This window comes from Somniosus microcephalus, chromosome 7 (genome assembly GCF_052327205.1).
Source record: "Somniosus microcephalus isolate GS21.2 chromosome 7, FLI_Smic_1.0, whole genome shotgun sequence".
Taxonomy (NCBI): domain Eukaryota; kingdom Metazoa; phylum Chordata; class Chondrichthyes; order Squaliformes; family Somniosidae; genus Somniosus; species Somniosus microcephalus.
The window spans coordinates 151,712,181-151,730,160 of NC_140993.1; the positions used below are offsets into that span (position 1 = coordinate 151,712,181).

The window sequence follows — 17,980 nt, forward strand, 5'->3', positions numbered from 1 at the left end:
ATGCACAGGCCAGAAGGCGCCAGCGCGCGACAACACTGCTGCCCGGGATGCAAGGGACGCACTCATCCTGGCCAGATTTGCTTAGCCTAGTCAAACAAACACTTTTGCCTCACAGCTTCTTACCAGAGCATTGACAATGGCCACGAACCAGAGGATTCCTAGCACTCTGACCACCATACTGACAGTTGCAAGTATGCCTAAGCCCTCAATGTGGAAGTCCCACTAGCGAAATGACAGACGATACAACTGCACCATTTGCCATCAGAATTTTTATGTATAATTACGACGTGATGGCATTTTTACACTAAACACAAAATTCCACCCAAGTGACTACCCTTGTGATGACTTGTGCTTTATCTTCCTCTTACGCGTGCTCCTACGTAGTGCTTCCCCTGTGGCTTCAGCAGATGTGGAGGCCCCTTGCTCACTTTCCTGCTGCCCCTGTCTCGACACCTTTGGTGGGCATCCTCTGGGGATGCGAGCCTGAGGGCTCGTCAACAGTCTGCTGCTCCTACGGCTGTGCAGGGGTTGAGATGTCTCTCTCACTTGGGTGTGGACTCCGGTGGGGCTCTGACCGAGGGCTCTGCAGTGGCATGGAAGTGTGAGCGCTTGGAGAGGAGCCCCCACTTCCTTGAGGTCTGCCACCAACCTCCCTCTCATGGGTCAGGTCCCCCTTAGCGCCTGCAAGTGGCTGGAGAGCACCTTGCTGCAGGGGGGCCATGGGGACCCGTATCTGCAATGGTAGTCCTACTCAGAAGGACTTCCATGAAGGTCTGATTTCTCTGTTCAATAGATGCCCATCGCTCAAGAGATGTCTCTATTCTGAACAATGACCATGTTTTCCAATATCTGGCGACTAAGCTGCTCCATGGCCGTAGCCATCCTCTCCTGTATGGTAGCCATCCTTTCCACGGAGGTTGCCATCCTTTCCGTGGTGATGCGTTCATGCGCCAATGACTCCACAAAGGCTCTGGTCATGGTCGCTATGGACTCCTCCATTCGCTCCACACTCGCAGCGACCCGAGAGACAAAACCTGCCAGAGACTCCTGCATCTGTTCCTGGAGTTCCATCACCGCTGATCTCATGGATGGACCCAGAGGCAGAGGGTCAACATGCTGCTGAACCGAGCTGGCAGAGTCCTGCGCCCTCCGACTAGGACTCTCCACTGCTGTCCCTGTCTCCACAATCTGCTGATGCTCACTTGTGAGCTGTGATACACCAGGTGACAACACTACTCTATGTCCCGAAGGTCCCACCGAGGTGTCTGCGCTAGTGCTGGGTGCGCAGATTTTTGGTGACGCTGCGCCCTCAGAGGTTGCAGCTTCCTCTGAGGAGTCTGGCTGCTCAGCCTCTTCTTCCTGGCTAAGGGGGGGGACAGATGCTTCTGATGGTCCTGTGGGGGAGTAAAGGAAAGAGTCAGAGAAGTGATGCCAAGGCTACATGCACATAGCTTTTTGCAGATGCTCATAACTGCATCTGTTACAGCTTCACAATCATTATCAGCGACTCATGCAATGTGAAAGAGATGGGAAACTTTTCTGTCACCAGCTTGCTACGTTGCACCAGTCTGTCCGTCCCCCACGTGCAAATCATCCTCAATGCCCATAATTTTCAGGACGGCCTCCTCCCAGGGGGTCAGGTGTACTATTAAGGCTGTCCCTCCTCCTGTCCTGGCTCGCTCTCTTTTGTTGTGAACTCTCTTTTCCTGCAATGAGGGAGACAAGTGGAGGTTGAGTGAGAATGAAGGAGTGAGTGTAGAGATTGCATAGCATAGATACTTAGGAGACGACAAAGATGGAGTGAGGTTGCAAGGCCAAGGGCCCTCCCTGTGTGTTGTCAGTTGTGTTCAAAGCATCAGAGTGATAGGGAGTGTGAGGGCTGCATGGTCGAATAGTTATGTCAATGTGAGCATAGAGAGAGAGGGAATGGGTAAGGGTGCATGGATGTCAGTGTCAAGTGGGATGTGGAGGAAGAGATTGCTAAAGCTGAGTGCTGGTGAGGAAAAGCAATGGCGAGCAGATTGAGGGTGATGGGAAATTCATACTCACTTTTCCAGTGCACTGAAGGTCATGAAATCTTTTCCTGCACTGTATCCAGGTTCTACGGGTGACTCCCAAGGAGTTGACCTCCTCAGCCACCTGCATCCACACTGCCTTGGTCTGAGTGGGAGGCCTCTTCCTCCCTGATGAAGGGAAGAGCACCTCCCTGTTGGCCCCATCCACATCCACTAATGCCTGCAGTGCCACCTCGTCAAAGCGAGGAGCTGATGTTACCCTCCCGGTTGTCATTTTTGCTGCAGCTCCCTCACACTGCACAGTCAAGAAGCTTGGCAGTCTGCAGAAGAAGCAAGGCTTGCTGTGGATCTTAAATGCAGCAGCAATTATGATGTAATCGGAGGGGACTTTCAGTCATGAAAAACCCATTCGCAAAGGCTTCCCACACGTTGGAAATCATTTGGCCACTTAAGTTAAAATTGCATCAATCTCCCACATCCATTTAGATTCGAGTGGGAAACACGAAATTCGGATAACACAACCCCATCCCGCACCCGAGTTAAAATCCCCCCATATAGTACAAAAGCAAGGAAGTTATGCTAAATCTTCATAAATCATAAAAGGGTGGTCAAAGGAAGGGCCAAGCTCGAGTATTGTGGCCAATTCAAGGCACCACACTTCGGAATTCGATGGAATCTGGAACAGTACCCATGGATTGGAAGGTAGCTAATGTTACTCCACTATTCAAAAAAGGTGGAAGAGAGAAAACAGGGAATTACAGACCGGTAAGCCTGACATCGGCAGTGGGGAAAATGCTAGAGTCCATTATAAAAGATGTAAGCAGAGCACTTGGAAAACAGTGACAGGATCGGACAAAGTCAACATGGATTTACAAAAGGTAAATCGTGCTTGACTAATCTACTGGAATTTTTTGAGGATGTAACTGGTAAAATAGATAAGGGAGAACCAGTGGATGTGGTGTATTTGGACTTTCAGAAGGCTTTCGATAAGGTCCCACATAAGAGATTAGCATGTAAAGTTAAGGCACATGGGATTGGGGGGCAAGGTATTGACTTGGATAGAGAACTGGTTGGCAGACAGAAAGCAAAGAGTTGGAATAAACGGGTCTTTTTCCGAGTGGCAGGCAGTGACTAGTGGGGTACCGCAGGGATCGGTCCTTGGGCCCCAGCTATTCACAATATATATTAATGATCTAGACAAGGGAACTAGATGTAATATCTCCAAATTTGCAGATGACACAAAGCTGGGTGGGCGTGTGTCCTGTGAGGAGGATGCCGAGAAACTCCAGGATGATTTGGACAGGTTGGGTGATTGGGCAAAAGCATGGCAGATGCAATATAACGTGGATAAATGCGAGGTTATCCACTTTGGTGGCAAAAACAGGAAGGCAGATTATCTGAATGGCAATAGATTGGGAGAAGGGGAAGTGCAACGAGACCTGGGTGTCCTTGTGCACCAGTCGCTGAAGGTAAGCATGCAGGTGCAGCAGGCGGTTAAGAAGGCAAATGGCATGTTGGCCTTCGTAGCGAAAGGGTTTGAGTACAGGAACAAGGATGACTTGCTGCAGTTATACAGGGCCTTGGTGAGACCACATCTTGAGTATGGTGTGCAGTTTTGGTCGCCTTATCTGAGGAAGGATGTTCTTGCCATGGAAGGAATTCAGCGAAGATTCACCAGGCTGATACCTGGGATGGCAGGAATGACGTATGAGGAGAGATTGGGTCGATTGGGCTTGTACTCGTTTAGAAGTTTAGAAGAATGAGAGGGGATCTCATTGAAACTTATAAAATTCTGACAGGACTGGACAGACTAGATGCAGGAAGGATGTTCCCGATGGTCGGGACGTCCAGAACCAGGGGTCAGAGTCTAAGGATAAGGGGTAGGCCATTTAGGACAGAAATGAGGAGGAATTTCTTCACCCAGAGAGTGGTGAACCAGTAGAGGCCAATACATTAAATATATTCAAGAAGGAGTTAGATATATTTCTTAAGGCTAAAGGGATTAAGGGGTATGGGGAGAAAGCAGGGACCGGGTACTGAATTTGGATGATCAGCCATGATCGCATTGAATGGCGGAGCAGGCTCGAGGGGCCGAATGGCCTACTCCTGCTCCTATCTTCTATGTTTCTATGGAAAGGATGTCAAGGCCTTCGAGAGGGTGCAGAGGTGAATTACTAGAACAATATCAGGGATGAAAGACTTCAGTTACATGTAGAGATCAGGGAAACTGGGGCTGTTCTTCTTACAGCAGAGAAGGTTACGGTGAGATTTGATAGAAATGTTCAAATTCATGAAGGGTTTTGGTAAGGGTAAATGAGAAACTGTTTCCAGTGGCAGAAGGGTCAGTAACCAGACAACACAGATTTAAGGTAATTGGCAAAAGAACCAGGTGACATGAGGAAACATTTTTTTTTAATTCAAAAGAAAAGCAGTGCAGATGCTGGAAATCTGAAATAAAAACAGAAAGTGCTGGAAATGCTCAGCAGGTCAGGCAGCATCTGTGGCGAAAGAAACAGAGTTAACGTTTCAGGTCAATGACTTTTCGCCAGAACAGTGCTCAAAAACCCATTAATCCAACTCTTGGTTCTGCTCACATTCGAAGCAGTAAGAACCAAATTAAATAATTTAATATCTAGTAAGGTTCCAACGCAGTTTCAACTGCATCATTATTTAATTTGCCACATTACACAATCACAGAATAGCGATTGTAATACAAATGAAGTGATTGTTTTATTTTTGCCAGCATGTCTGGCAGGTTTACACTTTCTTTACAGCAATTCAAAAACTATACAACATTAAAAATGTAAGTTTTCACAGATTTACACTCTTGCTATTTAATGCATCCAAAACATTAACTGCCTAAGCTCTGCAATTCCCTCCTAAACTTCTCCGCCTCGCTACCTCTCTTCCCTCCATTAAGACGTTCTTTAAAACCTACCTCTTTGAGCAAGCTTTTGGTCATCTGCCCTAATATCTCATGTGGTTCGATGTAAAATTTTGTTTGATAACGCTCCTGTAAAGTGCCATGGGACGTTTTACTACGTTAAAGGCACTATATAAATGCAAGTTGTTGTTGTCTTTAGGTTCACCGAAACATTTAAAGGTTTTGTAATCTTGTATTAAAGCAAAGGAGCTAGATCAATCATCAGATTTTAAATGACAAGAAAGTCAAAGGATGAGTTGCACAAAGTGTACCAAATGAACCACACGACATGTAAATCTCAAATAAAATTGGTCTTGCCTGTCAACCGCAACAACAACACTCTGAGAGCTCGTCTCACCAATGGATTCCTGGATACTGGCTATTTGCTTTCGGTCCACAGTCCCACCAACCAGTGTGCCTGAGTAGGCAGAGAAAAAAGCAGTCATGGATTAATTTTTCAGTGCGGCATTTGTAAAACAAAAATTCAATCTGTGCTTGAAAACAATTCTAGAGGGAAGTAGCAATTAGAGAATTACAAATACACGGTATGAAAGCCACAATGGAAATAGTTTTTGCCAGCCTCAAACTATGAGGAACAAATCTCGAGAATAAATCTAGCTAAGATTCAACTGTTTTAATGCCAACAGGATATAGTTAAATGTACAGAAAACAATGTTCTCTGCTGTAGATTGTATAATTATAGAATCATAGAAATTTACGCACAGAAGGAGGCCATTTGGCTCATTGTGACTGTGCCGGCCGAAAAAGAGCTATCCAGCTTAATCCCACTTTCCAGCTCTTGGTCCGTAGCCCTGTAGGTTAGGGCACTTCAAGTGCATATACAGGTACTTTTTAAATGCGATGAGGGTTTCTGCCTCTATCACCCTTTCAGGAAGGGAGTTCCAGACCCCCCACAACCCTCTGGGTGAAAAAAAGTTCACAACTCCCCTCTAATCCTTCTACGAGTTACTTTAAATCTATGTCCCCTGGTTATTGGCCTCTCTGCTCAGGGAAGTAGGTCCTTCTTATCCACTCTATCTAGGCCCCATATAATTTTATACACCTCAATTAAGTCTCCCCTCAGCCTCCTCTGTTCCAAAGAAAACAACCCCAGCAGAAAAAATCAAAGAGCAAGTTATTATCTAAATGGAGAGAAACTGCAAAGTGCTACAGTGCAAAGGGATCTGGGGGTCCTGGTGCATGAAACTCAGAAGGTTAGTATGCAGGTACAGCAGGTGATCAGGAAGGCCAATGGAATCTTGGCTTTTATTGCAAGGGGGATGGAGTATAAAAGCAGGGAAGTCTTGCTTCAGTTATACAGGGTATTGGTGAGGCCACACCTGGAATACTGCGTGCAGTTTTGGTTTCCATATTTAAGAAAAGATATACTTGCTCTCGAGGCGGTTCAGAGAAGGTTCACTCGGTTGATTCCGAAGATGAGGGGGTTGACGTATGAGGAAAGGTTGAGTAGGTTGGGACTCTACTCATTGGAGTTCAGAAGAATGAGAGGCGATCTTATCGAAACATATAAGATTGTGAGGGGGCTTGATCGGGTGGATGCGGTGAGGATGTTTCCACTGATGGGTGAGACTAGAACTAGGGGACATAATCTTAGAATAAGGGGCTGCCCTTTCAAAACTGAGATGAGGAGAAACTTCTTCACTCGGAGGGTGGTAAATCTATGGAATTTGCTACCCCAGAGAGCTGTGGAAGCTGCAACATTAAATAGATTTAAAACGGAGATAGACAGTTTCCTAGCAGATAAGGGAATTAGGGGTTACGGGGAGAGGGCAGGGAAGTGGACGTGAGTCTAGGTTCGGATCAGCCATGATTCTATTGAATGGCAGAGCAGGCCCGAGGGGCCGTATGGCCTACTCCTGCTTCTTATGATCTTATGATCCAGTATTTCCTCATAACTAAAAATCTCCAGTCCTGGCAACATCCTCGAAAATCTCCTCTGTACCCTCTTTAGTGCAATCACATCTTTCCTGTAATGTGGTCACCAGAACTGTACGCAGTACTCTAGCTGTGGCGGTGGCCTAACTAGTGTTTTATACAGTTCAAGCATAACCTCCCTGGTCTTATATTCTATGCCTCGGCTAATAAAGTATCCCGCATACCTTCTTAACCACCTTATCTACCTGTCCTGCTACCTTCAGGGATCTGTGGACATGTACTCCAAGGTTCCTCTGTTCCTCTACATTTCTCAGTATCCTACCATTTATTGTGTATTCCCTTGCCTTGTTAGCCTTCCCCAAATGCATTACCTCACACTTCTCCGGATTGAATTCCATTTGCCACTTTTCTGCCCACCTGACCAGTCTATTGATATCTTCCTGCAGTCTACAGCTTCCTTCTTCATCATCAACCACACGGCCAATTTTTGTATCATCTGCAAACTTCTTAATCGTGCCCCCTATATTGAAGTCTAAATCATTTATATATACAACAAAAATCAAGGGGCCTAGTACTGAGCCCCGTGAAACTCCACTGGAAATAACTTTCCAGTCACAAGAACACCCGTAAACCATTACCCTTTGCTTCCTTGCCACTGATCCAATTTTGTATGTAACCTCCTCCAACCACACATTTTTCCGAAACCCTCGTAACCTCCTCCAATCACACAATCTTCCGAGACCTCTGTAGCCTCCCCCAGCCCTACTACCTTCCGATCTCTGTATCCTCTTCCAGCCCTATAACCTTCCAAGATCTCTGTAACCTCTTCCAGCCCTACTACTCCCTTGGATCCCATGGGCTTTTACTTTTCTGACTAGTCTGCCATGTGGGACCTTGTCAAAAGCCTTACTAAAATCCATGTAGACTACATCAAACGCGCTACCCTCATCGACCCTCTTTGGTGCCTCCGCAAAAAATTCAATCAAGTTAGTCAGACACAACCTTCTCTTAACAAATCCATGCTGACTGACCTTGATTAATCCATGCCTTTCTAAATGAAGATTAATACTATCCATCAGAATTTTTTCCAAAAATGTACCCACCACCAAGGTTAGGCTGACTGGCCTGTAATTACTCAGTCTATCCCTTTCTCCCTTTTTAAACAACAGTACAATGCTAGCAATCCTCCAGCACCACAACTGTAGCCAGAGAGGATTGGAAAATGATGGTCAGAGCCTCTGCTATTTCCTCCCTTGCTTCTCTTAACAGCCTGGGATACATTTCATCCAGGCCTGGTGATTCATCTACTTTCAAAGATGCTTAACTCCTTAATATTTCCTCTCTCACTATGTTTATCTCACCTAATATTTCACATTCATCCTCCTTAACTACAATGTCTCCATCGTTCCTCTCTTTTGTGAAGATAAACGCAAAGTATTCATTAAGAACCATGCCCATGTCTTCTGCCTCAACACACAGGTTACCATTTTGGTCTCTAATAGGCCCTACTCTTTCTTTAGTTATCCTCTTGCTCTTTATGTATTTATAAAACATCTTTGGGTTTTCCTTGATTTTACTTGCCAATATTTTTTCATGCCCTCTCTTTGCTTTCCTAATTTCCTTTTTAATTTCACCCCTGCACTTTCTATACTCCGAGGCTTTCAGCAGTATTTAGCGCTCGCTATCTGACAAAAGCTTCTCTTTTTTGCCTTATCCTACCCTGTATGCCCCTTGACATTCAGGGGTGCTCTAGATTTTGGAGTTCCACCCTTATTTTTGTAGGAACATATGTACTCTGAGCCCTCACTAGCTCCACTGCTCTGACACTGATTTACCTTAAAGTAGCTTCCAGTCCACTTTTGCTAAAATCACATCTCAGCTTAGTAAAATTGGCCTTTCCCCAATTGAGAAACTACTTAACAAGTACCCTATCGTAAAATTTCAAGTGTCAGTTTGGCTCGGGTGGGTGGACTCCTGCCTGGATTTAGGATGTCCTGAGGACATGATTAAATGCTATATAACTTTACTGCAACATCCCTCCAATTTATGAGCAATGCCATGTAGCGATAGCTAGAGCAAAGAGTGTGTTGGGGTGTATCCATAGGACAATTGAGTACAAGACGAGGCATACTGTTTTGTCCTTGTACAAGACCTTAATCAGGCCACACTTGGAATACTGTGTCCAGTTTTGGTCTCCTCACATGGTGGGTGATATTGAGGCTTTGGAAAGGGCGCAGAAGAGAGCCACAAGACTAATTCCCAGTTTAAATCATCTTAGTTATTAAGATAGGCTAAAAGAGTTGGGACTCTATACCTTAGAGAAGCGTAGACTTTGGGGGGGGGGGGGGGGGATTTGATTGAGGTTTAGAAGATAATGAAGGGAATAGATTGTGTTCCAGCTGACAGTTTATTTCAATTAAACGGATGAGGTAGGACCAGGGGTCACAAATTTAAGTTGTATAAGGCCAGATCTAGGTTAGATGTCAGGAGGTGGTTCTTTTCCCAGAGAATAGTGGACCTCTGGAACAGGCTGCCGTCTCATGTGGTGGACACGGACTCGCCGAATTCCTTCAAGTGATAGCTGGATTTGTTCCTGGCTGAGGCGGAGATCACCTCTTACAGAAGTTAGCTGCTGCAGGAAATTCAGAACCAGATTGATCTCTTGGGCTAGTTTCGATCGCCTAGGTGAATCGGAGAGGAATTTCCCCAGATTTCACCCCCCAAAATTTGCCTGGGTTTTTTGCCTCTCCCAGGAGATCACATGGTTTTGGGTGGGGTGGAGTGTATATGTTGTGATACACAAGATATCGCAATTGTGTGGGACAGGTTCGATGACCAGGTGGTCTTTACCTGTCCGTCATTGTTCGTATGTTTGTACTGCAATCCGCTTCCAGTCTGATATATTAGTCCCTCAGAAACTATACTCAGCTGGACCTTTCTTTTATGATTCGTCCTTCTTGAGCATCTTAAGCACTTCTAGCCTTGTCTCAAATGACTGTCTTTCTTTCCTCCAGTACCAGTTGCATATATGTGTACTGCATGCAAGTAAAGGAGCACTGGGAATGCTAGGCAGTGAACAAGTGATTTAAAAGTGGCGTCATTTATTCCAAGCATATCAAAGTGCTAAAGAAAACCAACTTACCCAATCCCAGACCCAAATAATCGTCGGCTGCCTGATCTCTGGATCCAGAAACCGATCCTTCTCTACCTCGAACGGTCCCAGAAATGTAACGTGCTTTTACTCCAGTACCTATTAACTGGGCCAGTTCCAGCTGACTGATGCACTTTAAGATCTTTAAACATTTAGAGGTAAAAGAGGGGACAAATTTACAAAATATTTCCAATAGCTCACAAAATTAAAACTACAAAACAAAATGAATTAAGTAATTTAAACATTTTGAAACAGATTTCTGAAGGATTTATGTAGCACTCTACTGATTCACTTCAAAGTCAGTCAAGTTACACGGTGTAGTCTAGCACAATTAATATATATTTATTGAATAGATCTAAGTAATTAATACTGTACAGATAAAATAGAAATAGGTTTTCTAATGAGCAATTGTGGAAAAAATGTCTTTGCTAAAATGAATGTCCTAGACTGATAAAAAGTGTACATTGGCACTTACATAGTGAGAACTATAATTGAAGAACATATAAACTGAGCTAAAACAAAAAATAACAATGAAAATATGACACAGATTACCAATTGTCCAAGGAATAGCATATAACAGTAAAAGTAAAGGCAACGCCAGACATTAAGATTAATCCTTATCCATCAAAATCAGTCTTCAATTACCTGTCATTTAACAGATAGTAGTGATGCTCATCTTTAAAAATCTAAGTGTTTCTCCAGGATACAGTGCAAGTGTGTTGTACCACATAATAGTAGAATATGGTTCTGTCCCCTGATTATAATCACTCAACCACTGGTGGCCATGCCTTCTGTTGCCTAGGTCCTAAGCTCTGGAATTCCCTGCCTAAACCTCTCTGCCTCTCTTTCCTCCTTTAAGACGCTTCTTAAAACCTACCTCTTTGACCAAGCTTTTGGTCACCTGCCCTAATTCCTCCTTATGTGGCTCAGTGTCAAATTTTTTATCTTTTAATACTCCTGTGAAGCGCCTTGGGACGTTTTATTACATTAAAGGCGCTATATAAATACAAGTTGTTGATCTTATAACTGAGATTCCCCCAATAGCAAGTTCTTAATCTCAATCTTGTTACAGTATATGGAGGATAATAAACTTCCTGACAGCAAGGGAAGGTTGGAGGAGAGGGCGAACTCCTGCTCCCCCGACCCACAAGGAATGCTATAAAAAGCACTTAATTTCTGGAGCCAGAAGCTCCCGCCTCCATTTCACTACCGGATTTCCCAACCCATGCGAAACCCGGCCGTCAACTGTTACATTTAATTCCGACACCCAATTGCACGGAGAGTCTGATTTAAATATATTAATGAAGTATCCTGCCACTCCAAGATGGAACACTTGTGTATATAAAAAAAAAAAAAAAAAAAATGGTAACGGGTGCAAACACAGCAGGTTGGGGACGTGTTTCCCGTTTTTTAGGGTTTAACTGCACCCCACCTTCCCCCCCCCCCCCCGGCCTCCTCCCGCCTGTTGTGGTGGCGGGTGAGGGTGGTGTTAATGTTGAGACCACTGATTTGATTTCTGGAAGCAAGCCAGTGGTTCTGCTGTCTTTTCTAAGGAACAATGCATGGCTGAGAGAGACCTAAGAAAATAGAATGACAGAAAATAACGTAATTACTTTCCCCGCTGAAAATAAAATTGCACAAAATACTTTGGGGGGGGGGGGGGGGGGGGGGGTGGTGGTTGTTTGGGTCGGGTGGGAAGTAAAAATATAAAAAATCTCAAACCCAAACCGCCTTGGACCCGCCCACTTCCAGTTTTAGTGGAGGCGGTGCCGGGTCGCTCATTTCATTATTTTAACAAGCCTCATTTTTTTTTCTCTGTTCCAACTTTAACGCTGGCCGAGCTGGGTTTCCAGAGCTTCCTCCTGGCGCACCCCAACCCATGTCCTCCAACGGTCCCCGTGATCTTCTACCCTTCTCCCCGGATCTCTTCAAGCTCCCCATCGATGCCCCACCCCACCAACTCTCTGGGCCCCCGTCGATGTCCCCCCCGTCCAAGCCCCGATTTCTGTGGGACCCCCATCAATGTCTCCCCCCCCCCACGATCTTTCTGCCACTCCCCCCGAAAGCCCCCGTCACTCCAGCTCCCATCAATATCCGCCCCTCCCCCAATCTCTCCCCGCCTGTGGCCTGGTGCTGAAAGCCTACCCACCAGACAGCATCTCAATCTGGCTGGCTGCGGCAGGGAAACGGATTTCATAAATGGTATTTATGTCCTGCTGTTAAATTCAGCAGGACCAGAGGGAAATCTGTTCTTTTGGGTTTCCCAACCACAAAATTGCCGCCCTCGCTGTTAATACTGGGGCCTTGAGAACAGCTTGTAGCCATAGATGGACTGTTAAGTATTTTGCAACAATGTAAATTTAAAATATGTGCATCTGATTTTGTTCAATTTATGGTAAAGGATGTGGGGTAACTGATTGGCAATAGTCCAGTGTTCCCACTTAGCTTTACTGCAATATTAACAAGCATAGCACATGACATCTGAAAAGTAATTTTGGTCAAAGTTATCCTGCACATTCAGCACAAATGGATAATCCATGTTTGAAGTCATAATTCTGGTCAATTACAACCCATAACAAATGGAAGAATACGTGATGACAGACAAATTAATTAATTCTCACAGCCATGAGGTAATTATAGCTGTCTGAAACTTGGAAACATCAAACAACTGACTCTTCATGCAAACACTTGCCAGCCCAGCCAGGATGACACTTTATAATATTGTTTATAGTTTTGTTAATGGTCCAAGGATTAAACATTTTGCTTAGTGCATAATTAAAAAAGGTCAGAAAAATTCAATAAATAAATATTGATGAAAACCTAACATGTTTAAAAATTACAGCTCAAAAGCATATAATCTCAATTTAATTAGACGTGTTTCTCTGGGTCTTAGAGAGGAAGAACAGTAGTAAATATGAAGAGATCTTGTACCTCATGCCAGGAGGTCCCAAGATAGTTGCCATCTGTGTGAGCCACTGTGATGAGAGTTTTGATAGTATCGATGTTTTTTTGCTTCATTTCAGTGATACCGGAGCTGGCTGTTAATAAAGTAAATCGTGCAAGGGCCTGCACATAGGCATCTCTTTCAAGCTGTTAATGTAATTGATGTAATTAAAGGTCATTTAGAATGTAAAATAAAATGCAAGAAATATTAGTTTGTGGTATCAATGTTTATTTAAAACTACATATTAGCAGTCAATTTTACCCTAAAATAAAACATTTTCTTTATATATAAAAAGAGAATAATGTTTTCCTATCAGGTGAGCATCAGCTCTATAATGGATTGAGTTTCATAAAGCACTGGCTTAACTACTGTAAATCATGGTAGAATCCATATTTTTCTTGCAATCTGAGGTCTTGATCTTTTTTACATTGAAAATACTGCATTTAATATTAGCACATTTTAACCTATTAGATCAAGCTATTTAGCAAACCTGCAATAAATCTTCTAATCCCAAATCAAATCAAAAGTTAAATGTAAGGTTCACAATTTATCCAAAATTTTTTGTTTACACAGATGGTACCCAGGTAACAATGGCTTCAAGAAATTTGGAGCAGCCTTAAAAATTAAAAGGGACATATTATTAAATAAAATACTCCATACAAGTTTTCAAATTGTTCCCACCAACAAAGGCAGGGACACCCTGACCTGCTCAGAACAAAGATGATTTAAAAAGGTGATTTAAAAAAAACTGAAGTCAAATATGGGTTAATGCCAGATAGCTCATTAACATTGTGGCATAAAATGCTGTTTGGTCCAACTCAATACCAATTCCTGGTGATTTAGAGACTACAATATAAACCTGCCCTTACAAATGGCAACCATAACATTATATGTTCTTGGAAAAAAAGACATCTCGTTTATATGAGGCTGCTGTCATTACCTGAATATTGAAGATACAAGCTGTCCGGATAGCACATCGTATGCCCTCCAGGCAAAGATAGGCCACCTCTGTATCATCACAATCTTGTAAGCCCACACTGAAAGCTGCCAAAAATGGTGTCCAAGCCAACTATGAAACAGAAAATTCCCTTTTAAAAAGCTTTTAGGAAAAAACAGAAGACCAGCACAGGTCTCCAGCTGACATTCATGATGCACCATGTCCAGCACTGAGAATTTAAGGCATATAACTCTCAACGGCACTGCAAAATATAAAAATAATTCCTTCTTTATAGTCCTCGTTTTACAACATAGTTAAAATGTATTTTTCCATACAGATCAGGAATGTAAAGAAATAAAAACAGAAAATACTGGAAACGCTCAGGTCAGGCAGCAACTGTGGAGAGAAAAAGAGATAACGTTTCAGGTCGATGACCTTTAGAACTGGAAGATAGAGATTTAACAGTTTATAAGCAAGAACTGTTAAATCTTGAACTTTTGATGAAAGGTGATCGACCTGAAATGTTAACTCTGTTTCTCTCTCCATAGATGCTGCCTGACCTGCTGAGTGTTTCCAGAATTTTGTTTTATTTCAGATTTTCAGCAGCCGCAGTATTTTGCTTTTAGGACTGTAAAGAAATTATTTTAAATAGATTCCAGGAGTAAAGAATAAAACAACAGAAAAGACTATAAAAGGGAATTACAGAAAATATTAAAAGACATAATCCATCTTTTTAAAATGCTGAGAGAAATGGAAAGCAGATACAAGAAAATTATTCTAATTTGAAATTTGAGTGCAAACATAGAGAACTTCAGTAGAAAATAATCAAAGCATGCCCTAACATTAGATGAGCTTTTATTCTTGCGGCGCAGAACTGAATATATATAATAGGCTCACAGCAAAAGGCATCAATGTTGTGTGCATCAAAACTTTTAAAAATGTGCTGGATAAATAACAAGTTTGAGATTGAAAGACAGACTCAGATGATCAAATACATTATGGAACATAGTGGCTCCTGAGGCCATGTGCATGCCAAATCAAAGATGAATAATGTACAATTCAATCTTAGATATTCTGGAGGTTTACTCAATTTACTTTGGGAGGGGTGGAATAAAGAGCAGGGGAAAATGTTGCAATACCTTTCTTCCACAGATTACATGGGTTGGGTAGAGACTATAATGGAGAACATTAAATGGAAGGAATGGGCTTCATGGTCCAAATGATTTAACTATTTCATTGCTTTCTATATTCTTGTGCAATTTTATTTGAAAAGCCTGACAGAATTCAAAAAAGTTTGGAAGTTCACCCCAATGGTGGCTGTATTGATAGGAACTCTTCCACACTTACTTGAGATAATATTTTGGAATTGTGTGATTTATCTCAGATTATAATGAAAAGTCTTAATGATTAATAAATAATCACAGAACAGCAACATTTTTATAGAAGTCTTACTCAAATAACAAAGTTACTGAAGATTTAACGATTACACGACAGTGGCAAAGAAACTAAATTGTTTACAGGATGTGGGCATCGCTGGCAAGGCCAGCATTTATTGCACATCCTTAATTGTCTTCAAGAAGGTGTTGGTGAGCCGCCTTCTTGAACCGCTGCAGTCCGTGCGGTGAAGGTACTCCCATAGTGCTATTAGGGAGGGAGTTCCAGGATTTTGACCCAGCGACAGTGAAGGAACGATGATATATTTCCAAGTCAGGATGGTGTGTGACTTGGAGGGGAACTTGGAGGTGATGGTGTTCCCATGCATCTGCTGCCCTTGTCCTTCTAGGTGGTAGAGGTTCAGTGCTACAGTTCAAATTTCAGAGTTTTCCATCACTTGAAGCCACTCGTTTCACTGCGTTCACAGCTTAGCATGGAACAGCACTAAATGTAATCACGGAGAAGTCTGTTGTCCAGGGTACTGGGCAAGCAAATTGCATTGGGGGGTGGGAAGAGGAGTATGCACTTAGAAACAAAAGACTCATGGAGGAAGATAAGAAAGTGACAGGGTTTACTCAACCATGAATAAAAGACATTTAGAAATATACATTTGTCAGAAACTAATAACTTACTTTAAACATTGGCCTAACATGATCCAAGTGTGTAGCACTAGTAAAAGGTGCCTGTACATGGCTTACAGCCTCCATGAGGGCCTTAGCAGTTTTAGCCATATGCTCCATCTCCAGGTTATATAAAAGTCTCCGCTGTTTTTCACTGGCTACATCTGAAAGTATTGAAAGGAATAAAATTCCATTTATTTAATAAAAACAAGTTAGATACTGGGATCTTCGTGAAATTACCAATTTTTCTGGATGGAACTATTCCTTGAAGAATACTCCTGGAATGTTAACAAGGCTTTTAACTCTGATAATTTCAAATCATAAATGCAAAGCTTGAGATATTTATAACTGGCATCTGAACCCTAAAGCTACACCACCACTTTAATGCCACTCCAGAATTTTGTTTTATACTGTGAAACTCATTGGGTGTTATTTTTCCATTTTCTGGATTTTTTTTTCATGTTGAGTACCAATAGCTATTGTCTTCCGCGTTGAATGCTAACATCCATACTGATACGGCCGACATAACTGATAAATTTATTAATAGCTTATTACTGGGAATTAATAGTCAGAAGGAATTCTAATTTCAGAGAAGTGCAACAATTAAAAAAAAATCCTGCTACATAAACAATGCAATACATATGATTTTCCAAAGCTATGAAATGTGATGAGAATTTAAAACATATACATGGATACAACATTGTAAAAAAAAGTTTCAATATATTTTGATAGTTGCCAAAATATTGGTAAACACACATCACTTCAACTGCACCCATTTGCTGCACATCTTTCCATTAAATGATAGGAGCAGCATTCCACTGAAGGAGAAGGTATGAGAGAGTAGGTGAATAGGAGGGAGGGATACTTAGAGTATGCTCTTCATCTATCTATTTTTACTTAGTTTAAAAAAAAAATTGTGTTTAAGATTCTACTTTCTAAGAGACATTTTAAATCTGACTTGCAACTTCAGATCTCCAGATGCAAAGTCCTGCCTAGTTGATGTCAGCAAACAGCTCCACTGTAAGGTATACAGGCATCTTCTCTAGGCTTTGAATTGCGACTATGACAAATCCAGTTTGGAAACTTCAGTACTAACTGACTGTACAGCAGGTACGCAAGCTCCCTGGTGTAGAGCCTACTATTTATAATTTTTCTTTCCCATCTGAGTACTTGCTAAAACATAACTACTCAGTGAGGACCATGGAGGAGGGAATAATGGTCTGTAGAAAGGACGCCAATAAGCAAATCCTATTTTACTTATAAATACACATGACCTAAAAATTTACTTACTGATCCTCTTTCAATAATGGTAATTCCCAGCGGCTGTGTTTAGAATACACATAATACAGATGTAAAAACTCTTGTGCAATCAGGAAGTTAGAAGTGTGATGATCAACTGGGGTTCTCTTATTTGGAAGGAGGAGAGCATGCCAGGGGATCTGAGACGCCGTAATCGTGGCCATCTTCAAGAAAGGTGACAAGTCCGATTGCGGTAATTACAGGAGTCTCCCTGCCACAGGGAAAGTCATTGCAAGAATCCTCCTCAATCGCCTTCTCCCAGTGGCTGAAGAGCTCCGCCCAAGTTGCAATGCGGATTCCGCCCACTAAGGGTCACAATGGACATGATCTTCACTGCGCGTCATCTACAAGAGAAATACAGGGAACAGCACCAACTGCTGTACATGGCCTTCTTTGACCTCACAAAGGCCTTCAACACCTTCAACTGTGAGGGATTATGGAGCATCCTCCTCAAATTCGGCTGCCCTCAAAACATTTGTCACCATCCTCTGCCTACTTCACGACAACATGCAAGCCGTGATCTTGACCAACGGATCCACCACAGACCCAATTCACGTACGGACCGGCGTCAAGCAAGGCTGCATCATCGCACCAACGCTCTTCTCGATCTTCCTGGCTGCAATGCTCCATCTCACCCTCTGCAAGCTCCCTGCTGGAGTGGAGCTAATCTACAGAACAAATGGGAAACTGTTCAACCTCCATCACCTCCAGTCCAGATCCAAGGTCATCCCATCCTCTGTCATCGAATTACAGTATCCAGA

The 17,980-nt window shown here is 42.8% G+C and overlaps 1 protein-coding gene across 5 annotated transcripts in view; it reads right to left on the reverse strand.

Annotated features, from left to right (window-relative positions):
• The window catches only part of arfgef1 (ADP-ribosylation factor guanine nucleotide-exchange factor 1 (brefeldin A-inhibited)), a 390,120-nt gene that overhangs the window by 98,001 nt on the left and 274,139 nt on the right, over nucleotides 1-17,980 (reverse strand). For all 5 annotated transcript variants that reach the window (XM_085993106.1, XM_085993109.1, XM_085993107.1 and 2 more), the window contains 5 exons: nucleotides 15,933-16,084; nucleotides 13,870-13,998; nucleotides 12,917-13,075; nucleotides 9,977-10,127; nucleotides 5,257-5,356 (listed from right to left, as the gene is read on the reverse strand). In XM_085993106.1, coding sequence (XP_085849232.1) covers nucleotides 5,257-5,356; nucleotides 9,977-10,127; nucleotides 12,917-13,075; nucleotides 13,870-13,998; nucleotides 15,933-16,084 — 691 coding nt within the window. The remainder of the gene's footprint in view (nucleotides 1-5,256; nucleotides 5,357-9,976; nucleotides 10,128-12,916; nucleotides 13,076-13,869; nucleotides 13,999-15,932; nucleotides 16,085-17,980) is intronic.